Source organism: Pseudophryne corroboree, chromosome 10 (assembly GCF_028390025.1).
Source record: "Pseudophryne corroboree isolate aPseCor3 chromosome 10, aPseCor3.hap2, whole genome shotgun sequence".
Classification (NCBI taxonomy): domain Eukaryota; kingdom Metazoa; phylum Chordata; class Amphibia; order Anura; family Myobatrachidae; genus Pseudophryne; species Pseudophryne corroboree.
The window spans coordinates 232,604,468-232,632,212 of record NC_086453.1 but is presented as its reverse complement, the minus strand read 5'-3'; the positions used below and the strand labels follow the sequence as shown (position 1 = coordinate 232,632,212).

General features: G+C 46.9%; 1 protein-coding gene across 2 annotated transcripts in view; it reads right to left on the bottom strand.

Annotated features, from left to right (window-relative positions):
* The window catches only part of LOC134966421 (tyrosine-protein phosphatase non-receptor type 11-like), a 373,757-nt gene that overhangs the window by 188,077 nt on the left and 157,935 nt on the right, over positions 1-27,745 (bottom strand). For both annotated transcript variants that reach the window (XM_063943147.1, XM_063943146.1), the window contains exon 2: positions 10,518-10,640. In XM_063943147.1, coding sequence (XP_063799217.1) covers positions 10,518-10,640 — 123 coding nt within the window. The remainder of the gene's footprint in view (positions 1-10,517; positions 10,641-27,745) is intronic.

The following is a 27,745-nucleotide window of genomic DNA, read 5'->3' as shown; positions in this document are numbered from 1 at the left end:
TCTATTTGAGGTAACCACCAAAGGTCTGTTATTTCCTTGAACACCTCCGGATGGAGACCCCACTCCCCTGGATGGAGATCATGTCTGCTGATGAAGTCTGCTTCCCAGTTGTCCACTACCGGAATGAAGATTACTGAGAGCGCCAACGCGTGTCTTTCTGCCCAGAGGATGATTCTTGTCACCTCTGACATTGCAGCTCTGCTCTTCATTCCGCCCTGTCGGTTTATGTAAGCCACCGTCGTTACATTGTCCGACTGTACTTGAATGGCCCGATATTTTAGAAGACGGGCCGCTTGAAGACGACCGTTGTAGATGGCTCTTCGTTCCAGGAGGTTGATCGGCAGGCCGGCCTCCAGACTTGACCACCTTCCTTGGAAGGTTTCTCCCTGAGTGACTGTGCCCCAACCTCGGAGGTTAGAAGGACCCAGTCCTGGATCCCGAACCTGCGGCCCTCCAGAAGGTGAGGCAATTGGAGCCACCAGAGGAGTGAAATCCTGGCCTTTGGCGACAGACGAATCCTCTGGTGCATGTGAAGATGAGATCCTGACCACTTGTCCATGAGATCCAGTTGGAAGGCCTCAGCATGGAACCTCCCGTACTGGAGAGCCTCGTAAGAGGCCACCATCTTTCCCAAAAGGCGAATGCAATGGTGAACCGACACCCGGGCTGGCTTCAGGACATCCCGGACCATTGTTTGTATCACCAACACCTTTTCCTGTGGGAGAAACACCCTCTGCACTTCTGTGTCGAGGATCATCCCCAGAAAAGAAAACCTCTGTGTTGGTTCCAAATGTGATTTTGGAAGGTTCAGAATCCAACCGTGGAGTCTGAGTAGTTGGGTTGTGAGAACAATGGACTGCAGCAGCCTCTCCTTGGACGATGCCTTTATTAGCAGATTGTCCAGATATGGAATGATCTTCACCCCTTGTCTGCGGAGGAGAACCATCATCTCTGCCATCACATTGGTGAACACCCTTGGTGCTGTTGAGAGGCCGAATGGCAGGGCCTGGAAATGACAGTCCAGTAATGCGAAACAAAGATAAGCCTGATGCGGCAGCCAAATTGGAATGTGGAGGTACGCATACTTGATATCCAGGGATACCAGGGATTCCCCCTCTTCCAAACCGGATATCACCGCCTGGAGAGACTCCATTTTGAACTTCAACTCTTTTAGAGAGGGGTTCAGTGATTTTAGGTTCAGAATGGGCCTGACCAAACCATCCGGTTTTGGTACCACGAAAAGGTTCGAATAGTAACCTGTGGTTTGCAGATGAGGAGGAACTGGCACAATGACCTGTGCCTCTGAACAGCCTCTTGTAGGACAGTTCTGTCTGCCAGTAGAACTGGCAAGCCTGATTTTAAAAATCGGTGAGGGAGATTTTGAAATTCCAGCCTGTATCCCTGGGACACAATATCTATCACCCAGGGATCCAGGCCGGACGATACCCAGACGTGACTAAACTGTCTGAGTCTCGCTCCCACTGGCCCCACCTCCAGGCTGCGCATCCACTGTCATGCGGAGGACTTTGGCGTACCTGAGACAGGCTTTTGTTACTGGGAACCTGTGGCAGCAGGTTTCCTGAATTTAACTCGACCTTGTCACGATCCGGGTATCTGGACGCCATTTCTTACCCATCAGATGCCTCCTAAGGCTGGCTCAGCGCTCCAGGACCGGATCCCATCTGTTATCCTGATGTTTACATTCCTGCATCCTCTCCTGTCTCTCTGAGACGCGGTCACAGCAAACGCCATATTACATCTGGCATGGCGTCTCCCGCGGCCTCCGCCGCCGTCCCTGAGTTTCTGCATGCAAAGTGTCAGAGTGGCGATTACGTCAGCCGCGGCCTCCGCTGTGCCCGCGTGGTTTGGATGTGCATTCATCAGTCTGGCGTCTCCTGTCTCCTGTGGCCGGCGCCGCCATTGCTGCTTCAATTCTCACATGGATTACAAACCAAACTTCCCTCCAAGTGTCTGCATGGGCGCAGCCATCTTGGATTTTGTCATCTGATCATTTCCACCAATCTGCTGTCTGTATTGTTGATTTGCATAATTGCCTAGCCAACCCCTTCCTTGCTGCAGGTATAAATATGCTGTGCCTGAGCAAGGAAGGCGTCAGTGCTTTGGTTGTCAAACCTAGTTCCAGTTTGTCTCTCTCCTGTGATTGTCTTCCAGGTTCCAGCTCCTGTGTCAATCCTTCCACTACAGAGACCCGCACCAGCATTCCATCTGCGGTGTAGCCTGACTCTCCGATCCATTTGGATTCACCAGCTTCCAGCTACAGATCTACCTGCTTTCAGCATCCAGCTTCCAGCAGAGGTCAGCTCTCCTTAAAGTGCCGGTACCCCTTTTCTGCAGTTTGTCATTTATCACCGGCATTATAATTTCACCGCTCTCAAACTCCAAACTTCATTATTATTTCATCGCTCTCAAGTTCGTTTATTATTTAACTGGTTCCAGCCAGTATCCACTCCGTACCAACAACAGTCTGGTTCCAGCCAGTATCCACAGCAGCCGTTTTATCTTCAGCAGCCCAGCCTTTCCTGGAACACCAGCTGGTACGATCCTGGGTTCTCTCCATTGCTACAGTCAGGCCTGGTAAGGACTTTCCAACTAGAAGATTATAAGAACTATCTCACACTACCAGTGCCTGTGGCCCTTGCCACCCTGTAGTACCCAGGAATTGTATTTATCCTCTGTTGACTTTTATGTTTCCTTTTACTGCTGCTGTGTTGCGGAGTTGTCATAAATAAACATCATTGACTTTTATTCAAGTTGTCGTGGTCACGCCTTCGGGCAGTTATTCATCATGTTACTTACATGTCCAGGGGTCTGATACAACCTCCCAGGTTCCGGTACATCTCAGCCCCTACAACTGAGGCTGCCTCCCGTCAGCTCAGGCCCTCAGTTGTGACAGACCTCCCCTAAAGAAGGTATTGGACGGTTTGGCCATTCTAGGCTTGTTAGGCCGAAAGGACTGTGATGCTGATAAAGAAAAGGATTTCTTCAGACCAGGTGCAGCTGAGGGAAGAAACGGACACTTACCCGCTGTAGCCGTGGATATCCACACATCCAAAGCTTCCCCAAAGAAAGCCTGACCTGTGTAAGGTGGGGACTCCACGCTTTTCCTAGATTCCGCGTTGGCCGACCACTGGCGCAGCCACTCTCCCCAACGAGCTGAAACAGACATGGAAAAGATTCCCGCAGCCATGAAACCCAGGTCTTTCATGGATTCTACCATAAAACCTGCTGAATTGTGTATGTTGCGTAAATATAATTCAACATCACCCTTACCCATCGTATCCAAATCCTCAAGTAAGGATGCACTAGCAATAGTGGGACGTAATATGGCCCCTGAAGCGGTGTACATTGATTTAACTGTATTATCAATTTTGCGATCAGCTGGCTCCTTTAAGGCGGTAGATCCTGGAACAGGCAAAACCACCCTTTTTTGAGAGTTTGGACACAGATGTGTCAACCATTGGCGTGTTTTCCCATTTTTTTCTACCCTCCTCAGGGAAAGGGACCACCACCTGGACCCTTTTAGGGATCTGGAATTTTTTCTCAGGGTTTTCCCATGCTTTCTGAAATATAGCATTTAATTCCTTTGACGCAGGGAAAGTTAGCGAGGCTTTCTTATTTTCAGTGAAAAAAGCCTCCTCAACCTGCTCAGGTGTGGTATCAATATTATTCAAAACATCCCTGATAGCCTCTATCATCAATTGCACCCTCTTTGCAAGAGAGGCAGACCCCCGCAACACATCCCCCATTACCGTCTGTGGTGTCAGAATCTGTATCCGTGTCATCTTGCGTGACATGAACAAGCGCACATTTGTGGGGGTATATAGCTGAGCATCCTGAGGTACCAGAATCGGGCTATACTGCCATAGAGTTCTGTAATATCTGGGTTGCAGATTCATTACTTGCAACCCTGTCTGAAATCTGAGAAATCCAAGATTTGATAGAGGAAAACCACTCCGGTTCACTTGCTGGAATCTGTGCTAAACCAGTGCTATCCTGATTACATGGAATAGGATCATCCTGGGAGAGCATAGCCTCTGCAGCATATGACACAGTGTCCCTGGACATAGCTAAAGGAGACCACCAAACACTACACACACACACACACACACACACACACACACACAGGGGAGGGCAGACAAAGTTTTCCCTTCCAAGAATGGCAAGAGAGACAGAGATTGGAGCCAACCCACACACAGCGCTTCTAACCAAAGGGAGACCCCTTTTCAGCACTGACTGTGCACCTTAATAGGATACACAGTCGTATTGCAGCCTCCCCGCCCCTCCCTTCTACAACCCCCTGGTACCGTTTACAGATAGCTGGAGTTGCTGTGGAGGGACCTGTTTCTCCTGATCAGCGCTGTGCAGGCAGGAAAATACCGCTGAACGCTGCTGGGTCCGCCCTGAGGAGAAGCTCCGGTCCCAAAATGGCTTTTCATAGGATTATACTGGCCTGAGGATTGAGTGCTGGCTGAGATCCGGGGACCCCGACAAGCTTTTGGACTAGTTGGGCGCCCCTCATAGCGCCACACCATGTACCGCTGAGCCTTCCGGAGCGCAGTTAATACTGCGCTCCTACCCTGCTGTAGCCATCTTCACACCGACCCCCCCGCTTGCTAGGGGAGGTCGGTGCCTCACTCGACGATTCTTCAGTTCTGTAAGGGGGTGGTGGCATGCTGCTGGGGCGAGCGATCCTCTGCGGCGGGGAACGATCTGACCCTTCAGGAGCTCAGTGTCCGGTCAGCAGAGTTAGTGGCTCAGACAACACAGGGCGGACACTAATCTCCCCCTTAGTCCCACGCTGCAGGGAGGCTGTTGCCAGCAGCCTCCCTGTAAAATAAAAGAACTCTAAATAACATTTTACTAGAAAAGCTCTGGAGAGCTCCCCTAGCTGTGACCGGCTCCTCCGGGCACATTTTCTAAAATGAGTCGGGTAGGAGGGGCATAGAGGGAGAAGCCAGCCCACACTCTCAAACTTTTAACGTGCCAATGGCTACTGGTGGACCAGTCTATACCCCGTGGTACTAATGTGAACCACAGCATACTCTAGGACGTAAGAGAAACACATTATGTTATGCTATTAAAAGCATTGCCATTTAAAAATGAGAGAGGATTATCAATCCGGGACTCTCCATGTAAATTAACATACTTACCATTTACACGCTGGAGCCAATAGTCATTCAATAGTTCAGGACAATTTATGGTGGTATATCAATCGACGACCTGTTTTTAATATATAAACTTTCACTCCATTCTTTGGACATATTATCCTTGGAGAGACTTATGCTCTGGAATCTACTTTGGATTTGTCCTCATTAACGGGTATATTCAATAGAAGTCGGATCCATTCCGACATGCATTTGTCGGAATGGATCCGACAAGGGCTATTCAATGGGCATCTCAATTCTGCTTTTTAAAAAGTCAAATTGAGATGAGGGAGCTGAGACGTGGGAGCGCCGCGGGGAGACGGGGGAGCGCAGCAGGGAGACGGGGGAGCGCAGCAGGAGGATGTGTCACAGCCACCGCTAACAGCAGCGTCCACCGGGCTCCAGCAAGCGAGACCTCTCCCCCGTCTCCCCACGGCTCTCCCCGTCTTCTCCTCTAAGCTCCCTCATCTCAATCCGACTTTTTTTTAAAGTCGGATTGAGATGGTCGGAAAGGGGGCCAAAACCTGTCGTATTTGGCCCCATTTGCGAAAGAAGCACGCAGACTGGCGGCTATTCCGCCTAAAACTGACGTCTTTCCGACAGACGGCAGCTTTCAACTTCAATTGAATATACCCCTAAACATTTTATACTCTATATCAGTGACTAAATGTGCTACAATTGTTAGCAGTATTTTTTGGTGTGTTTTTATGTAAATATTATTATGTTTCTGTAACAAAGTTAACTACTTAACCCAAGAAAGTGTCTCAATTATTTGTTACAAACTGTACTCCTTTCCTTCCTTTTGTCTCCACCAGGTGATATCGGAGTGACTTTGGCTGTGGAAAGATTTTTGGTGCCAGATGCGGCATTTTGAGGATTTCAGAAACTACTGATTCCTGGGATTTTCATGAACACCAGTCTGTAGAGGTTGCAGAGAATTGAGAAGAAAAACATCCTGGGAACAGTATATCTGCAGGCGAACACAATTTATTCATGGAAGATCAAAGTGGAGTGGCCATAATGTTTCATGTTAAAAACAAGACAACGTTTAAAAATGGACAGACTACAGTAGCGGAAGACCACTCTGGGTTCCACTCCAGTAATGTAATAGGATACTGCAGTTGGCACAGCCCATGCGGCAACCAGGCCTGCAGCGGGATCGGCTATACAGCATTTTCAGCATCTCAGAAACTGCGGATTTCCAACAGTCTGTAGAGTTTGCAGAGAATTAAGAAAAACATCTTGGGAGCAGCATTTCTGTGGGCAAACACAATTTGCTCATGGAAGATATTAAAGGGAAATGGAGCAGGCTTCGGGCCGGTCGACCTACCATCCAGACGGTATCCGGACTCCAGGTCGACAGCACAAAGGTCGACGCCAATTGGTCGACACACCTAATGTCGACATGGACAAAATGTCGACCTAGACAAAAGGTCGACAGGAACAAGGTCGACATGGAACAAGGTCGACATGGAACAAGGTCGACATGGAACAAGGTCGACATTTTTGAACCTTTTCATACTTAACGATCCACGTGGACTACGACTGGAACGGTAAAGTGTGCCGAGCGAAGCGGTAGCGGAGCACTAATTGGGGTTCCCGGTCACTCTACGAAGAAAACGACACCAAAAAAACATAAAAAACTCATGTCGACCTTTTTCCATGTCGACCTTGTTCCTGTCGACCTTTTGTCCATGTCGACCTAAGGTGTGTCGACCAATTGGCGTTGACCTAAGGTGTGTCGACATTTGTGCTGTCGACCCTCAGTCCCAGACCCCATACAGACACCCACTGAATAATCCTACTGTTACCCAATATTGCGCATGCACTGATAACTGCCACTCAGACCTACAGGGGAGGGGTCCTGGGGTGCACACCAGTAATGAGCGGTGCGACCCTGCGGATACCTTTCAGTAGTACTGCATACAAAAAGACAAAGGTTGCAGATGCACAATTCCAACAATACCACAAACACTAATTTATTAAGAATCATTGCAATAAAATTTTGCTGTTTGGCCTCAGGAGCAACACAGATTAACACTTATTTTCATATTTACTTTCATCCCTATCGTGTGTTTTGTTTCAATTTAACGCATTTCCCACCTTCACCTCTCACTACACCTTGTTACCTCTCACTAATTTACCCCTGCTGTTTTCTGCAGCCTCTCTCACTAACCTATCTTCACTATATATTTTTTCACTTTAGTGTTGCCCTGGGGTCACTCAGCTACTTCATTTTGGGGTGTCACTTGCCCTAGATTTGTATCCCCCCCCCCAAAAAAAAAAAAAATGTTAGGGACTTTCCCAACTAATGAGGTCACCTGGACGCAGTGGGCAAGCCGTTACTTATGGCCATAACTATGCGAAGAACCTCGCTCAAAATCCAAAATTTTATTGCAATGATTATTATTAATAAATTGGTTGTGTTTGAATTGAGCACCTGCAACCTTGTCTTGGTATGCCTCTCAGACCTATTGACTGTCGACCTTATCCAGGTTGACCCACTGATCCATAACCCTACAGTGCAGCATGGTTTGGCAGAGTTGCTTGCTTTTTTTGCTTTACAAACTAAAAGAAATCAGGCAGCTAGTAAAGATGAGATTTGCAACAGTTTCAATACACTTAAAAATGACAATATGTAAATTTAGAATACGAGTGACAGCTCATATAATAACGTTACCATATTTTTAAAAACAAATTTATATATATATATATATATATATATATAAAAATAACACAAGGGGGGGGGGGCTGTAGCGACCAACTGTGTCTTAAAAAGATAAAAGCTCACACTATAGGTGGATGAATATAAAAATAAAATACAATTTATTCACATAGAAAAAGTGTTTCACATAAAAAATTTTATACAACAAATCTCTTTAAAAAATGGGATAAAAACAATGTACACATAAAATATAGTACCAGTTAAAATATATAAAGAAGAAGATTATTGCTTAACTGGGTATGTGGTCACTGCCAAGTTGACCAACGCGTTTCGTCATTCAGACTTCATCACTTGATGAAGTCTGAATGACGAAACGCGTTGGACAACCTGGCAGTGACCACATACCCAGTTAAGCAATAATCTTCTTATTTATATATTTTAACTGGTACTATATTTTATGTGTACATTGTTTTTATCCCATTTTTTAAAGAGATTTGTTGTATAAAAAAAATTATGTGAAACACTTTTTCTATGTGAATAAATTGTATTTTATTTTTATATTCATCCACCTATAGTGTGAGCTTTTATCTTTTTAAGACCCCGTTGGTCGCTACACCCCCCCCCCCCCTTGTGTTTTTTAAGTTCATACCACAGGGAACCGCCATCCCTGTTTGGGGGTCAGCAGACGCCCTTTTGAATCTTTAGGGAGTGTCAATTTTTACTTGCATGATACATTATATACTTTGGCCTGTAATCGTTGGTAAACACAAGTGGCGCAATAATTCCTTTATATATATATAGATAGATAGATAGATAGATAGATAGATAGATAGATATAGATATATATATATAATAATAAAGTCCATTATGGTCTCACAACCACTAAAGGTGTGTACACATGGTGAGATTCGGGCTAACCCCGATTCTCACTATGCAATAGGAGCTAGGTCGGTATCGCTAGCACATAATGACTCTGCTTACGATACTGACTATGTGCGATTTTGGCTAAGTGTCAATTTTGGTTATCTTTTCTATGAAATAGCCAAAATTGACTTGCCTGCACAGTCTATCTAGGCTTGCGATGCCGGCCGCGCGGCACCGTGCATCAGCATCGTATCGGCATCGCTATATAATCAAAATCGTAAGAAAAAAATCTCACCGTCTGTACACACCATAAGGTAAAGTTAAGCTTTACAGCCACATATTGATGGGTTAGACACTTCCTGTGTGGGTGGCAAGGAATCAAGTAAGTATAAACAAAGTAAAAAAGTTGGATAAACAACTTGTTTGTTTATAAACAAGCCAGGTGAAAGATGAAAAAAGTGCTCAGTCAGGACAAACTGCAGGCTGGACCTCACAGAAACAAACATTTCTAAAGGTGGGTACACACTAGCAGATATATCTGCAGATCAATTGATCTGCAGATATATCTATGGACAGATCGGGCAGTGTGTTGAGCATACACACTGCCCGATCCGTCGGGGACTGATGTCATGAACTGGGCGGGCGTGTACACATGCCCGCCCAGTTCAGCTGTCAATCACCGCCGGCCGCCGCAGCAGGTGTACGGGCGGTCGGCCGACCGCCCCGTACACACACAGCGACGCGCCAATATATCGGTAGATATATTGGCCGTCGGCCGCAATACGTCTGTGAACGACTGAGTTCACAGACGTATCGGCCGTACACACTGGCCGACGGACCCGCGATATATCGGCCGTTCAAGAGAACGTCTGATATATCGGCCAGTGTGTACGGGCCTTAAGGATAACCATGGTGAACTTATAGTAACAACAAAAAACGAGCATCCAGGAAGCAGAAGGAGTAATATTTGAAGCCCAGAGAACTACTCCCTATCAAACAGCTTGAAACGTCACAGGGCAGAAAGTCTACTTGGATGGCACAATGTCAGCGCAGAGAAAGATCAATCCTTTTCTATAGCGTGCAGTATTTGTCTGAGATTAACGCCAATCTAGCCTTACTTTATTTGGCAATAATGCATCAAAAACTGCTAGACTACACGCAGGATAACCAGAGATGCCTGTTGGGTTCTTTTTAGTCAGTGGACATGGATCAGTGGCTTCTGTGTACAGGGCTGGAAGAGTACCCCAGGAGTGCACTCCTTGTAATTTGAGATTTGGACATAGACTTCCCCTCTGTAATCCTGAGAAGGATGAAGGCCTTAACCACACATTTGCACACCCCCTCCTTCAATTCATGATGCAAATAATGAAAAAGATGCAGCCATTGTCGGTAATTTGAAAACATACACAATGTCTATGGTACAAATGAAGATATGCTGACTAAAAGGTGTACCTTACAGACAAAATTGTACCTATCATGTAATAAAAGGTACTTGATAAATGCTACCGCAAAGATTAGTTGCTATGGGTAACTTCTCCACTCTTTTCGCTGCTCGATAAATCAACCCCATAATCTCTAGTAGAGTTTACATGACACTTGCTTTCAACACACTACCATGTGTCCTATAGCAATGGTTTCCATGAACAGGGTAGTATGCAGTCTTATTGAAGTACAGTACTCCATTATAAACAGAAGACATTTTAAGGTTGTGCCAGATGGGTTAAGACAGAAAACTGCTAGAAGCACAGGCGTCCAATCTGCAAAACATTGATTCAAACACATGAACACGTCCCCACAATGTACTGTAACACATGCTGACTTACCTGACAGACAGGGTGAAGTCACCAGGATTGCTCTTACTGGGACGAGCCAGGAAGCTCCCGTGTATTCCATGTGTCAAAAGCAGCGTTTCGGCTTCCAGTCCATTGATATTTGGGTGAAACCATCTGAAAACAAGAAAAATACAGTTCTCCATTAAAGCATGCATTTAGCAGGGCAAGTGGTTCTTCTCTGCAGTCAAATTCTATGTTTCTATAGCTTAGGGTACTTGAAGATCTCATTGCAAGTGCACAGTAGATTTCTATTGATTAAGATAAAGTGACTTAATTAAAAAGTTCTGTTCCCACCTGTTTACCAACGTGGCACACCAAACAGCAATGCTTGTGGTTTATTTCTCTAGCATTTATCAAATCCTAATATTATTTTTACTTTTATACAGGTTGAATATCCCTTATCCAAAATGCAACATCCCAAATTTATGGGTCCCCTACTGAGATAATAATAAAAATATAATCTCATATACTATATGGCTTTACTGAACCTTTTCTGAATATTTTCAGTCCTATGTAGGAACACATTAGTTATGCAGACACTTTGGGAAAAGGTTTGGTGTGCAAAACACAACAGCATAAACTTTCATGTTTGGCATTCGGTTTAGTAAAAAATGAACTGCAAAACACGCAACAAAGATTACCCTTCACATTAAAAACCAACAACGTCAAATCTAATGGTTTCTGCGACAAGGTGATAGATTTTAGCTCTGTAAGAGCTGAAGCTTATTGTAGTCGCCATCTAATCCTATCATAATTTCATGTTAAAAAAAAAATATATGTTTAAGAAAAAATAAATCCAATTCCGTTAAATCAACTGATAAATTTTATCGGATTAAGGGGGCAATTCAAAGAACCGCGTAAAAATTTTCTGCAAAAAATTTTTTGGCGGAAAAATGTACCCGTGTTGCCTGATAAACACAAGATTCAAGAAAAGCTCCCAGATCCATGTGTATTCACGAAGGCGGCCACAAAAAATAAGGCACTTATCGCAGATTCGGTCTTTCCCGCCAACGTGCAGGTGAGACAAATACTTGGAAAATGGCAGCTATCAGCATCATTTGAATTACAAATTTAAGTGGGTTCTATCATTGGGTTCGAGTCAATATAGCGCGAATAGAATAGCACCGTGAGGGAGTTCCCAGAGCTATCAAATTCAGCGCGATGCTATCAGAGAATACCCATACTCGCGGACTAAACAGGGCATTTTCAGACTATACTGTCTTGCCACAATGCTGTTTGCACTGCGCTAGGGCACAAAACAGTACTGCAGACCTAGTTTTGACAGATTTCTGCTCCCAACCCCCGGAGGGGATCAAGAACAATATCGCGCTAAACTGAATAGCTTCAGGAACTCCCCGCTCTTCTACGGAATGATCCTATTGTTACCCAATATTGTGCATGCACTGAAAACTTGGCAGTATGAATGGTGTAATGGTTAGCATTACTGCCTATCAGAACCAAGGTAATGGTTTCAATTCCAACCATGGCTCTGTGTGGGGTTAGAAAGTTCGTGACTCTGCACACCGAGTATACCTGTTCGGGCTAGCTGCAGCACTTAGGTGACTAACCTATAGACAGTAATTGGTAATTAAATGCTGCGCTCGGCCCTATTCGTTGTGTGGGTGTCTCCTATATATACACAATAGGAAAATGGCCAATGTGTAGAAATATGGACCTTGCACAATATAGGTAATAAATCTTTACTGATCAATTCAAAAAGTAATTAATGACATAGATCTTCCAAACAAATGAGAAATATAAGTAATATAAGGAAGATACATTGGAAACCACCTCGACAAAGTACAGGACCCGTGCACGGGAGAAAGACAGGACACTAGGTTGAGAACGCGTGATCGAGAACTCCGCTAACAAACACTACAAGGCGACACCAGAGGAAGAAGCCGGAGACGGGAGGCCATTATCGGCGGTGACAGGTGAGCAGAGTCAACTTCCCTACACGGCGGGGGGGGACAGTCAGCGGTTCATTGAGCCGCGACTGTTCTTCATCCCCCGTGCAGATGTTTCTTGCCTCCATGGCTGACTGATATCTGGTGAGCGTCCATACACTGACGCGTCACTGGATTTCAGGGCCGGGGTGGCTTGATTAGTCCCCCGTCCAGACAGTTCGTGCTTAAGCGGCTGACTGAGGTACGGACGCTCGCCGGATACCGACGCGCCGCCGGAGTTCAGAGCCGAGGCAGCCTGACTAGTCCCCGGGGGGGTAGTTTGACAGACCCTATCCGTACGGCGGGGAACACGGCGAGCGTCGCACACAACCGCTGCCGTAATACACTCCCTGCCGAGACAGGTCCCTGCTTACACAGCACACGATCACCCAGGGAGCGCTGGTGAACCGGCGCCCTGCAGGGGAACGGGGCGGCAATAGGGTGGACCAGTCCGGAGGGTATTGCTCCCAACACACACCTGGTCAATACCCACCGAACACCGTGAAGAACTACTCCCATAAGGTATACCTAAGTGCAAGTAGCTACTCGGACGAGCGGGATGCCGCCTTCCGATGGACATTCATGACTGTGTTTCCCTTAGTCTCTTTGGTCACTCACCAAGGGTCAGGTACCGCTCACATTACCGTGTTGACCAGGAGGTTAATATCACTTGTTGCGGGACATTATACTCAAATTTACTTTACTTTTAATCTGTGTGGGGTTAGTTTATTCCCCATGTGCTTGTTACCTCTGGGTACTCTAGTATTATTATTACACTGTATTTATAAACGGCGCCACAAGTGTTTCGCAGCACCGTACAAAGGACAGGAAGACAAAACTTAGCATTACAGTAAATAAATAACAAAAATAGAGTACAGGTAACAAAGAGCACCACAATTCTCAAAACATAATACAGCTTAGATGTAAGTAGCGAGGGAATAATCACCGTACTACTTGGGGCTGGCGGCCATAGATAGAGATGAGCCTTTACCAGCAGGAGAAAAAGCGGGTAAAGATGGTCACTGAGGGGCAGATGTATTAAGCCTGGAGACGGCATAAGGAAGTGATAAACCAGTGATATGTGCAAGGTGATAAACGCACCAGCCAATCAGATCCTAACTGTTAATTTACATATTGGAACTGATTGGCTGGTGCATTTATCAACTTGCACACATCACTGGTTTATCACTTCCTTATGCCTTCTCCAGGTTAATACATCTGCCCCAGTGTAGGAGAGCTGTGAGTGAAATGTGTCGAGAAGAGGGCTTTGACAACAAGAGGAAAGAGGGCCCTCATATGAAGAGCTAACAATCTAGTGGGAAGGGGCGACAGATGACATGAGGTGCAAGCAAACGGAAGGTAGCCTGATGGCAGGATGTAAGCAAAGCAGAGATGTTCAAGGCATGAGGAAGGAGGATGGAGGAGCAACCTCAGGACTAGGTTATGCATCGGAAAGATACGCTTTGATGAATAGGTGGGTTTTCAGTGCCCATTTGAAGCTTTGCAAGGTCGGAGAGTCTAATGGAGCCGGGGAGGGCGTTCTACTGAAGGGGTGCAGCACGGGCAAAACATTGAACTCGAGCATGGGAAGCAGTGACCAGGGTAGAAGAGAGAAGACGGTCATTGGCCGACCATAGGGGGCGAGAGGGAGTATGAAGGGAGAGGAGGTTGGAGATGTAGGAAGCAGTGGAATTAGAGATGGTCTTGAAAGTGAGGGTGAGGAGTTTGAAGAGGATTCTGTAGGGAAATGGGAGCCACTGCATATTTTGTTGAAGGGGAGTGGCAGATGTGGAGCGGCGGGAGAGGAAGATAAGCCTAACTGCGGAGTTGAGGACAGACTGGAGGGGAGCAAGTGAGGCCAGTGAGGAGAACATTGCAGTAGTCGAGTCGTGAGATGACCAGTGAGATGATAAGTTTAGTTGCACTCTGGGAGAGAAACGTCCTGATGCGAGCAACGTTGTGTAGCTGAAACCGACAGGATTGCGCCAGAGCTTGGATGTCGGGTACAAAGGAGAGAGAGGAGTCAAGAGTGACGCCCAAGCAGCAGAGTTGGGGAACGAGGGAGATGATGGTGTTGTCAAAAGTGATAGAGATATTGGTAGGGTGTGTTACTCTGGCCGGGGGAAAGATAAGAGTACAGTTTTGAACATGTTGAGCTTCAGTGAGCGCTCAGACATACAGGAGGAGATGGCGGAGAGGCAGCTGGAAACCTGAGAGAGGATAGAGGGGGACAGATCAGGAGAGGAGAGGTAGAGTTGTGTGTCATCAGCATAGAGGTGGTATTAAAGGCCAAAGGAATTAATGAGCGACCCAGGGAAGAGGTGTACAGGGAGAACAGAAGAGGGACAGAGGACAGAACCCTGAGGGACACCAATAGGAAGGATGGAAGGGTGTGAGGTGGTGCCAGAGGCAGACACAGAGAAGGAGCGGTTAGTGAAGTAAGAGGTAAACCAGTCAAGGACAGTGCTAGAGAGGCCAATGTTTTGGAGTGTGCGGAGAAGGAGAGGATGATCCACGGTGTCAAAGGCAGCAGAGAGGTCCAGAAGGATAAGCAGAAAGAAGTGGCACCTGGATTTGGTCGACAGCAGGTCATTGGTGACTTTCACCAGAGCAGTCTCAGTGGAGTGGACGAAAGCCAAATTGTAGTGGATCAAGGATGGAGTTGTCAGAGAGGTAGCTTGTGAGACGGCTGTAGACCAGTTGTTCAAGTAGTTTGGAGGTGAATGGGAGAAGAGAGATCGGGCGGTAGCTAGTGGGTGATGAAGGGTTGAGGTTGTTTTTTTTTTTTTTTTTTTTTAGAATAGGTGAGACCAGAGCATGTTTAAATGGTGAGGGAAAGATGCCGACAGAGAGCAATAGGTTTAAGACAGGCATGTCCAAACTCCGGCCCTCCAGCTGTTGTGAAACTACATATCCCAGCATGCCCTAACAGTTTTGATGTAAGAGAATGCTAAAGCTGTGTCAGGGCATGCTGGGATGTGTAGTTTCTCAACAGCTGGAGGGCCGCAGTTTGGACATGCCTGGTTTAAGAGGTGAGCAAGGTGGGAGCAGGCAGTGGGCAGGGAGAGGGAGCGGAGAAGACGGGAGGGGAGGATAAGATGAGGAAGTGGACTTCCTTGTCTGTAGTGGGACGGAAGGAAGACAGGGTGGAATAGATGGAGGGGAAGGATGATGTGGGCAGCAGAGGGGTGACGGGAGGAGATAACGTGTCGGATTTCCTGAATTTTGGAGATTGTGGCAGTGAAGGGGGATGGGAGGGGAGGAGGAGGGGGGCGAAGGAGAGTGTTGAAAGTTTCAAAGAGATGGTGTGAACTCGAGGACTGAGAAAATAAGATTTTACTCACCGGTAAATCTATTTCTCGTAGTCCGTAGTGGATGCTGGGAACTCCGTAAGGACCATGGGGAATAGACGGGCTCCGCAGGAGACTGGGCACTCTAAAAGAAAGATTAGGTACTATCTGGTGTGCACTGGCTCCTCCCTCTATGCCCCTCCTCCAGACCTCAGTTAGGATACTGTGCCCGGAAGAGCTGACACAATAAGGAAGGATTTTGAATCCCGGGTAAGACTCATACCAGCCACACCAATCACACCGTATAACTCGTGATACTATACCCAGTTAACAGTATGAAATATAACTGAGCCTCTCAACAGATGGCTCAACAATAACCCTTTAGTTAGGCAATAACTATATACAAGTATTGCAGACAATCCGCACTTGGGATGGGCGCCCAGCATCCACTACGGACTACGAGAAATAGATTTACCGGTGAGTAAAATCTTATTTTCTCTGACGTCCTAGTGGATGCTGGGAACTCCGTAAGGACCATGGGGATTATACCAAAGCTCCCAAACGGGCGGGAGAGTGCGGATGACTCTGCAGCACCGAATGAGAGAACTCAAGGTCCTCCTCAGCCAGGGTATCAAATTTGTAGAATTTAGCAAACGTGTTTGCCCCTGACCAAGTTGCAGCTCGGCAAAGTTGTAAAGCCGAGACCCCTCGGGCAGCCGCCCAAGATGAGCCCACTTTCCTCGTGGAATGGGCTGTTCCTGATTTAGGATGCGGCAATCCAGCCGCAGAATGCTCCAGCTGAATTGTGCTACAAATTCAGCGAGCAATAGTCTGTTTAGAAGCAGGAGCACCTATTTTGTTGGGTGCCTACAGGATAAAAAACGAGTCAGTTTTCCTGACTCCAGCCGTCCTGGAAATATAAATTTTTAAGGCCCTGACTACGTCCAGTAACTTGGAATCTTCCAAGTCCCTAGTAGCCGCAGGCACTACAATAGGTTGGTTCAAGTGAAAAGCTGATACCACCTTAGGGAGAAACTGGGGACGAGTCCTCAATTCTGCCCTACCCATATGGAAAATCAGATAAGGGCTTTTACATGACAAAGCCGACAATTCTGACACACGCCTGGCCGAAGCCAAGGCCAATAACATGACCACTTTCCACGTGAGATATTTCAAATCCACAGTTTTAAGTGGCTCAAACCAATGTGATTTTAAGAAAACTCAACACCACGTTGAGATCCCAAGGTGCCACAGAAGGCACAAAAAAGGGGCTGAATATGTAGCACGCCCTTTACAAATGTCTGAGCTCCAGGCAGTGAAGCCAGATCTTTCTGGAAGAAAATCGACAGAGCCGAAATCTGGACCTTAATGGAACCCAAATTTAGGCCCATAGTCACTCCTGACTGTAGGAAGTGCAGAAAACGACCCAGCTGAAATTCCTCTGTTGGGGCCTTCCTGGCCTCACACCACGCAACATATTTTCGCCAAATACGGTGATAATGGTTTGCTGTTACTTCTTTCCTGGCTTTTATCAGCGTAGGAATGACTTCCTCCGGAATGCCCTTTTGCTTTAGGATCCGGAATTCAACCGCCATGCCGTCCAACGCAGCCGCGGTAAGTCTTGGAACAGACAGGGCCCCTGCTGTAGCAGATCCTGTCTGAGCGGTAGAGGCCATGGGTCCTCTGATATTATTTCTTGAAGTTCTGGGTACCAAGCTCTTCTTGGCCCATCCGGAACCACGAGTATCGTTCTTACTCCTCGTTTTCTTATTATTCTCAGTACCTTTGGTATGAGAGGCAGAGGAGGGAATACATAAACCGACTGGTACACCCACGGTGTCACTAGAGCGTCCACAGCTATTGCCTGAGGGTCCCTTGACCTGGCGCAATATCTAATTTTTTGTTTAGGCGGGACGCCATCATGTCCACCTGTGACCTTTCCCAACGGTTTACCAACAGTTGGAAGACTTCTGGATGAAGTCCCCACTCTCTCGGGTGTCGGTCGTGTCTGCTGAGGAAGTCTGCTTCCCAGTTGTCCACTCCCGGAATGAACACCGCTGACAGTGCTAAGACGTGATTTTCCGCCCATCGGAGAATCCTTGTGGCTTCTGCCATCGCCATCCTGCTTCTTGTGCCGCCCTGTCGGTTTACATGGGCGACTGCCGTGATGTTGTCTGATTTGATCAGTACCGGCTGGTTTTGAAGCAGAGGCCTTGCCAGACTTAGGGCATTGTAAATGGCCCTCAGTTCCTGAATATTTATGTGTAGGGACGACTCCTGACTTGACCAAAGTCCTTGGAAATTTCTTCCCTGTGTGACTGCCCCCCAGCCTCGAAGGCTGGCATCCGCGGTTACCAGGACCCAGTCCTGTATGCCGAATCTGCGGCCCTCTTGAAGATGAGCACTCTGCAGCCACCACAGTAGAGATACCCTGGTCCTTGGAGACAGGGTTATCAGCCGATGCATCTGAAGATGCGATTCCGACCACTTGTCCAAGAGGTCCCACTGAAAGGTTCTTGCATGGAACCTGCCGAATGGAATTTTGCTTCGTAAGAAGCTACCATTTTTCCCAGGACTCGTGTGCAGTGATGCACAGATACCTGTTTTGGTTTCAGGAGGTCTCTGACTAGAGATGACAGCTCCTTGGCTTTCTCCTGCGGGAGAAACACTTTTTTCTGTTCTGTGTCCAGAACCATCCCCAGGAACAGCAGTGTGGTAGGAACCAGCTGTGACTTTGGAATGTATAGAATCCATCCGTGCTGTTGTAGCACTTCCCGAGATAGTGCTACTCCGACCAACAACTGCTCCATGAACCTCGCCTTTATAAGGAGATCGTCCAAGTACGGGATAATTAAAAACTCCCTTTTTTCGAAGGAGTATCATCATTTCTGCCATTACCTTGGTAAAGACCCTCGGTGCCGTGGACAGTCCAAACGGCAGTGTTTGGAATTGGTAATGGCAATCCTGTACCACAAATCTGAGGTACTCCTGGTGAGGATGGTAGATGGGGACATGTAGGTAAGCATCCTTGATGTCCAGGGATACCATGTAATCCCCCTCCTCCAGGCTTGCAATAACCGCCCTGAGCGATTCCATCTTGAACTTGAATTTTTTCTATGTATGTGTTCAAGGACTTCAAATTTAAAATGGGTCTCACCGAACCGTCCGGTTTCGGTATCACAAACAGTGTGGAATAGTAACCCCGTCCTTGTTGAAGTAGGGGCACCTTGACTATCACCTGCTGGGAATACAGCTTGTGAATTGCCTCTAGCACAGCCTCCCTGCCTGAGGGAGTTGTCGGCAAGGCAGATTTGAGGAAACGGCGGGGGGGGAGACGCCTCGAATTCCAGCCTGTACCCCTGAGATACTACTTGAAGGATCCAGGGATCCACCTGTGAGCGAGCCCACTGATCGCTGAAATTTTTGAGGCGGCCCCCCACCGTACCTGGCTACGCCTGTGGAGCCCCCGCATCATGCGGTGGACTCAGAGGAAGCGGGGGAAGAATTTTGATTCTGGGAACTGGCTGACTGGTGCAGCTTTTTCTCTCTTCTCTCGTCTCTGTGCAGAAAGGAAGCGCCTTTGACCCGCTTACTTTTCTGAAGCCGAAAGGACTGTACCTGATAATACAGTGCTTTCTTAGGCTGCGAGGAAACCTGAGGTAAAAAATTTTCTTCCCAGCTGTTGCTGTGGATACGAGGTCCCAGAGACCATCCCCAACAATTCCTCACCCTTATAAGGCTCTATGTGCCTTTTAAAGTCAGCATCACCTGTCCAGTGTCGGGTCTCTAATACCCTCCTGACAGAATGGACATTGCATTAATTCTGGATGCCAGCCGGCAAAATATCCCTCTGTGCATCCCTCATATATAAGACGACGTCTTATGTTCGCAAAATAGTATCCCTGTTTGACAGGGTTACAGACCACGCTGCAGCAGCACTATCTGCAGGTCTCAGTCTAGTACCTGAGTGTGTAAATACAGACTTCAGGATAGCCTCCTGCTTTTTATCAGCAGGTACCTTCAAAGTGGCCGTATCCTAAGACGGCAGTGCCACCTTTTTTGACAAACGTGTGAGCGCCTTATCCACCCTAGGGGATATCTCCCAGCGTAACTTATCCTCTGGCGGGAAAAGGTACGCCATCAGTAACTTTTTAGAAATTACCAGTTTCTTATCGGGGGAACCCACGCTTTTTCACACTTCATTCACTCATTTGATGGGGGAACAAAACACTGCCTGCTTTTTCTCCCCAAACATAAAACCCTTTTTTAGTGGTACTTGGGTTAATGTCAGAAATGTGTAACACATTTTTTATTGCCGGGATCATGTAACGGATGTTCCTAGTGGATTGTGTATATGTCTCAACCTCGTCGACACTGGAGTCAGACTCCGTGTCGACATCTGAGGGAGCGGGCGTTTTTGAGCCCCTGATGGCCTTTGAGACGCCTGGGCAGGCGCGGGCTGAGAAGCCGGCTGTCCCATAGCTGTTACGTCATCCAGCCTTTTATGTAAGGAGTTGACACTGTCTGTTAATACCTTCCACCTATCCATCCACTCTGGTGTCGGCCCACAGGGGGCGACATCCCATTTATCGGCATCTGCTCCGCCTCCACATAAGCCTCCTCATCAAACATGTCGACACAGCCGTACCGACACACCGCACACACACAGGGAATGCTCTGACTGAGGACAGGACCCCACACAGCCCTTTGGGGAGACAGAGAGAGAGTATGCCAGCACACACCAGAGCGCTATATAATGTAGGGATAAACACTATCACTGAGTGAATTTTCCCCAATAGCTGCTTGTATAAATAATATTGCGCCTAAATTTAGTGCCCCCCCTCTCTTTTTAACCCTTTGAGCCTGAAAACTACAGGGGAGAGAGCCTGGGGAGCTGTCTTCCAGCTACACTGTGAAGAGAAAATGGTGCCAGTGTGCCGAGGGAGATAGCTCCGCCCCTTTTTCGCTGACTTTTCTCCCGCTTTTTTATGGATTCTGGCAGGGGTAGTTATCACATATATAGCCTCTGGGGCTATATATTGTGATTATTTTGCCAGCCAAGGTGTTTTTATTGCTGCTCAGGGCGCCCCCCGCCCCCCCCCCCCCCCCCCCCCCTCTCAGTGACCGGAGTGTGAAGTGTGTATGAGGAGCAATGGCGCACAGCTGCAGTGCTGTGCGCTACCTTGGTGAAGACTGAAGTCTTCTGCCGCCGATTTTCCGGACCATCTTCATGCTTCTGGCTCTGTAAGGGGGACGGCGGCGCGGCTCCGGGAACGAACACCAAGGACGGGTCCTGCGGTCGATCCCTCTGGAGCTAATGGTGTCCAGTAGCCTAAGAAGCCCAAGCTAGCTGCAAGCAGGTAGGTTCGCTTCTTCTCCCCTTAGTCCCTCGTTGCAGTGAGCCTGTTGCCAGCAGGTCTCACTGTAAAATAAAAAACTTAAAATATACTTTTTTTCTAGGAGCTCAGGAGAGCCCCTAGTGTGCATCCAGCTCAGCCGGGCACAGAAATCTAACTGAGGTCAGGAGGAGGGGCATAGAGGGAGGAGCCAGTGCACACCAGATAGTACCTAATCTTTCTTTTAGAGTGCCCAGTCTCCTGCGGAGCCCGTCTATTCCCCATGGTCCTTACGGAGTTCCCAGCATCCACTAGGACGTCAGAGAAAAGAGGAGTACTTGGTAAAAGGATTGCTTGGCAAGGGAAAGAGCAGAGCTGTAGGGGAGAATAAACTTGAAATGGAGGAAGTCCGCCAAAGAATGAGATTTCCTCCAGGAGCGTTCAGCGGAGCATGAAAATTTTTGAAAGAATCGTGTTAGTTTGGTGTGCCAGGGGTGGGGTTTAGAGCGGCGGAGGGGGACAGAGGAGAGGGGGGCCACAGAGTCTAGAGCAGCGGTTAGGGAAGAGTTATAGAAGGAGGCTGCCTGGTTGGGACAGGTCATAGTGGAAAGAGGAGAGAGAAAAGTCTCGAGGGAGGACGGGATAGCGGGGTCGAGAGACAAGAGATTGCATCTGGTGATGGTGGGTCTGGGTGTGGAAAGAAGAGGGTCAAAGAAAGCAGATGGGGGTCAGAGAGAGGGAAGGAAGAGTTTGAGAAATCAGAGAGATCACATCGGTGGGTGAAGACAAGGTCAAGGGAGTGGCCGAGATTGTGAGTAGGGGTGGAGGTCCATTGAGAAAGTTCAAAGGAGGAGGAAAGGGCAAGAAGATTAGTGGAAGCAGCATTAGTGATGTCAATAGGGATGTTAAGGTCACCGAGGATGATAGAGGGGAGGTCGGAGGAGAGAAAGTGGGGAAGCCAGGCAGCAAAGTTGTCAAGGAAAGGTGAACAGCAACCAGGGGGGCGGTAGATCACTGCCACAAGGAGGTGAATGGGGTAGAAGAGGCGGATAGTGTGGACCTCAAAAGGTGGAGAAGGTGAGGGAGGGCTCGGGTGGGATGACACGAAAGGTGCAGTTTGGGGAGAGAAGGATGCCCATGCCTCCACCCTGGTGGTCATCAGGTCTGACCGAGTGGGTGAAGGAAAGGCCTCAATAGGAAAGGGCAGCAGGGGAGGTGGTGTCAGAGGAGGAGAGCCAGGTTTCAGTGATGGCGAGAAGGTTAGAAAGAGTGGGAGATTAAGAGGTTGTGGATTTTTGGCAGCTTGTTGCAGATTGCATCCCACAATCCAAAAATATACTGATAAGTTAACCCTAGTGTATAAGTGTGTGCATGTACAAGTACAGTGAGGTCCACAAATATTGGGACATCGACACAATTCTCATATTTTGGGCTCTATACACCACCACAATGGATTTGAAATGAAACAAACAAGATGCGCTCTAACTGCAGACTTTCCGCTTTAATTTGAGGGTATTTACATCCAAATCAGGTGAACAGAGTAGGAATTACAACGGTTTCTATATGTGCCTCCCACTTTTTAAGGGACCAAAAGTAATGGGACAATTGACTCAAAAGCTATTTTATGGACAGGAGTGGGCTATTCCCTCATTATTTCATCATCAATTAAACAGGTAAAAGGTCTGGAGTAGATTCCAGGTGTGACATTTGCATTTGGAATCTGTTGCTGTTTACTCTCAATAGGAGATCCAAAGAGCTGCCACTATCAGTGAAGCAAGCCATCATTAGGCTGAAAAATCAAAACAAACCCATCAGAGAGATAGCAAAAATATTAGGTGTGGCCAAATCAACTGTTTGGAACATTTTTAAAAAGAAAGAACGCACCGGAGAGCTCAGCAACACCAAAAGACCCGGTAGACCACGCAAAACAACTGTGGTGGATGACAGAAGAATTATTTCCCTGGTGAAGAAAAACCCCTTCACAATAGTTGCCCAGATCAAGAACACTCTCCAGGAGGTAGGTGTATGTGTGTCAAAGTCAACAATCAAGAGAAGACTTCACAAGAGTGAATATAGAGGGTTCACCACAAGGTGTAAACCATTGGTGAGCCACAAAAACAAGAAGTCCAGATTAGAGTTTGCCAAACAACATCTAAAAAAGCCTTTACAGTTCTGGAACAACAACCCATGGACAGATGAGACAAAGATCAACTTGTACCAGAGTGATGGGAAGAGAAGAGTATGGAGTAAGAAAGGAACTGCTCATGATCCAAAACATACCACCTCATCAGTGAAGCATGGTGGTGGTAGTGTCATGGCGTGGGCATGTATGGCTGCAAATGGAACCGGTTCCCTTGTATTTATTGATAATGTAACTGCTGACAAAAGCAGCAGGATGAATTCTGAAGTGTTTCGGGCAATATTATCTGCTCATATTCAGTCAAATGCTTCAGAACTCATTGGACGGTGCTTCACAGTGCAGATGGACAATGACCCGAAGCATACTGCGAAAGCAACCAAAGAGTATAAGGCAAATAAGTGGAATGTTATGCAATGGTCAAGTCAATTACCTGAGCTGAATCCGATTGAGCTTGCATTTCACTTGATTAAGACAAAACCGAAGGGAAAATGCCCCAAGAACAAGCAGGAACTGAAGACATTTGCAGTAGAGGCCTGGCAGAGCATCACCAAAGATGAAACCCAGCATCTGGTGATGTCTATACGTTCCAGACTTCAGGCTGTAATTGACAGCAAAGGATTTGCAACAAAGTATTACAAAGTGAAAGTTTGATTTAGGATTGTTTAGTTTGTCCCATTACTTTTGGTCCCTTAAAAAGTGGGAGGCACATATAGAAACCGTTGTAATTCCTACACCGTTCACCTAATTTGGATTTTGGACCCTCAAATTAAAGCGGAAAGTCTGCAGTTAAAGCACATCTTGTTTGTTTCATTTCAAATCTATTGTGGTGGTGTATAGAGCCCAAAATATGAGAATTGTGTCAATGTCCCAATATTTATGGACCTGACTGTACATGTGGTTAGGGCAGACTAGATGGGCCAAGTAGTTACTTTCTGTGTAACATCTTTCTGCAATGGGATGCGGTCAAGATGCCGCCGGCCGGAATCCCGGTGGTCGAAATACCGACACCGGAATACCGACCTCCGCAATTCTGACATATTCTCCCTCCGTGGGTGTCCACGACACCCATAGAGGGAGAATATAGTAGTGTGCCTGTCGGGATTGTGTGGTCGGGATTCCGGCGTCGGTATTTCGACCGCCGGGATTCCGGCCGGCGGCATTTAGTACTGATCCCTCTGCAATATGTAGTGTGGATATCACTGCGCAACAACAAAAACTCTCACATACAAAACAAAAACAAAAAAAAGAGGTCTGGTTCATTTAATAAAATCAAATCTCATCCACACCTGTTAGTCACTTTCTACAGAGATTAGAGCTCTTCAGCAGTTAAGAGGTTGGGTGGACCGCCCAAGATGAGGCGTTTAGGTGCTGTCCTTCCATGCAAACATCTTGATACACAGATGGCCGAAATACTAAATTGTATACACTTAGGAAGAAACTCAGATTCAATCACCACATTCTGTAAACACACACATGGGAATTTAGTAAGGATGGATGTAAATATATATCCAAACACTAAACAGTACAGCATTTCCCCAGGTTCCCAAATCCATCTACAGATTTCAGCACAAGGTTCCCTGATAAACTGTTTATTACTCCTATATAAACCACAATTAACTTATTTAGAGCATGCACTTATGTAAAAGCAGAAAATTACTTATTACGTTTTCATTCTTACGAATGTGTCACTATTCTCTTTTCCTAATAAATGGTCAGTGGCCTTGGAGATAGTTTAGGAAATACTCCACCAATGCTAAAATTAGTAAACATCACACCATACAAACAGCAGAAAACGTGGATGTCCCTGTCAGAAAATACATGAGAATTAGGGGTGAAGCATACTGGACAACTCTCCCTGAATGTCAGGGAGACTCCCTGACTCGTCCAGCCATCTCCCTGCTGACTGTGGGTATGGATCAATGGGTCACGACCCGGTTAAGGTCGACAACTATTGGTCGACATGGGAAAAAGGTTAACACATGAAAAGGTTGACATGAGAATTTTTTAGGTTTTGGGGTCGTTTTTTGCATAACATGACCAGGAAACCCAATTAGTGCACAGCGTCCCCCCTTGCATGGCTTGCTTCATTTGCCATCTGCAGGCAAGGTGACTTGCTGCGCTCGGCCCACGTTACTATTCCCAACCGTAGTCCACGTGGATGGTAAAGAATGCAAAAGACAAAGATTAATAAAAAATTGTAAAAGAGTCATGCCGACCTGTCTGTGTTGACTGTGTATATGTATGTGTATATATCTATATATCAATCATCTCACACATACATTTAAATGGGATCATCAGTGCCATTTCCCTGCATAGGTACAATGATCCCAACAGCTAAATGCAGTTGCAAAATAAGGTTTCTTGTGGCCTCGTACTGAGGAACACTGCTTAGGTGGAGTACTTCACATCCACCATAACGCAGCACTCATAGGTGTTTTTTCACAATCTCCCTGAAATGCTTTTTCAAAAGTAGGAAATGATGGGGTGCAGGAAATCTGTTTCTCTGAGCTTTGCTGCATTGCAAGGGCAATTTATACGGCTTTCATCTCAAATTTGGTTTCTAGGAAACTTCAAACACCAAACAACTATCAAGAAGCCTAGTAATAGTAGAGAGAAATGATTTGGGCAGCACGATGGATGCAGTAGTAGTTAGCAATACTTCCCTGAAGCCCTGAGGTCATGAATTTAATTCCTGACCATGAGGCTGTATTGAGTTTGTATGTTCACGTGTTCGCATAGGTTTCCCCCACAAACCCTAGTGTGTGTGTGCTAGAGAATATAAGGTGCAAACTCCACTGTGGCAGGGAACAATGTGAATGAAATACTCTGTAAGGTGCTATGGAATATGTGCACACTATATAAATAACCATTACTAAATAATTCTTCTCTAAACTAAAACTTAACCATCTCACCCCAAATCATCATCTCTTACGTATGCCCAGAGCAGAGGTAGAAGCCATAGAGTCTCCAGCATTTGAGCAACGGAAATGCATACTAGTGCCAATATCCTATTAGCTGCGGTGAGTTAAGGATTCCGGCGGTGCTATCCTATTAGCCAGCACTTATCGGAGATTCTCAGGAACACAAAGCAGAATCCCGGATAACCAGCCCTGGAGACCAGTTATCGGACCCGAACATATGGGTCCACGATGTTATCACGTATCCCATGTGTTCTCGTCAGATAACGGGCGAGTTACCACACGGTAAAAACGGGCTGCAAATAGAAAGCGTTACTGGGCTAAAAAGAGAGACAGTTATTACCATGTGATAACTCACTGCACCTCTTAGGATATCCTCTTAGGATATCAGCCTAGGACTTCTACTCTATACAGTAAATGTAGATCAGAATGGTTTGGTGTGTATTTCATCAACCTGGTCAAGATGTCTACACTGATAAAATGTGGAGTTGATCGCAGCAGCAAATTTGTTAGCAGTTGGGCAAAACCATGTGCACTGCAGGGGAGGCAGATATAACATGTGCAGAGAGCGTTAGATTTGGGTGTGGTGTGTTCAAACTGAAATCTAAATTGCAGTGTAAAAATAAAGCAGCCATTATTTACCCTGCACAGGAATGAAATAACCCACCCAAATCTAACTCTCTCTGCAAATGTTATATCTGCCCCCCCTGCAGTGCACATGGTTTTGCCCAATTGCTAACAAACTTGCTGTTGCGATCAACTCCGAATTACCCCCAATGTGTAATACTCACGTTATGGCGAACGCAGCGCATAGATAGGGAAAGAGGGCACTTTTTTGGAAAGCACGCTCTCAAAAAAAAGGGTGTGGCTGCTCAGGGAGGGGGCATGGTTTTGTGACAGGCCCCTCTGTGCATTTTTGGGTGCATGCCCAGCACTCATGCCCCCCTGAGATGTTGGCCTTCCCCAAGCTCTATCCGCACATCTATTCAGCCGGTGGCGAGCATTGAAAGCGACTTTCCCCATCCCCCTTCCCATGGGACGCTGCGGCTCCAGAGTGGGTAGGCTGTTTCGACAAAACACCTCCATAAGAACAGGGCACTTTTTGGTATTTTAATACCTGGCAAGGTGTAGCGCCCCACTGAAACAGGAACACTAAATGAGTCTTTAGGCTAAAGCTAATATTGATATTATAGCATTGGATATTCTGGGATATTATGAATGCCGACAATCTGACAGCATACTAATCAGACACAAAGTACTTACCAAGTTTTACTGTAGAGTACAATGCACTTAGGACCTAATTCAGCATGGATCGCTGCATGCGTAAAGACTTAAACTGCGATCGCAGTTTAACAGCCGGCGGGCAGGGGTGGCATTGCAGTGTTCTTGAGGCCGGGGACGTTGGCGTTGGGGGTGCGGCCCGGACAAAGGAGGCATGTCCTAACAGTTTACGGTGCGGCTGCGTGACGTCACTCCCCCCCCGTCACCCGGCTTCATAGCAGTGCATGCTAATATGGATGGGGATTGTCCATATTGGCCTGCATGCATAATTGACCCGGCACCAACAACGAATGAGCGTCGCGCATCGT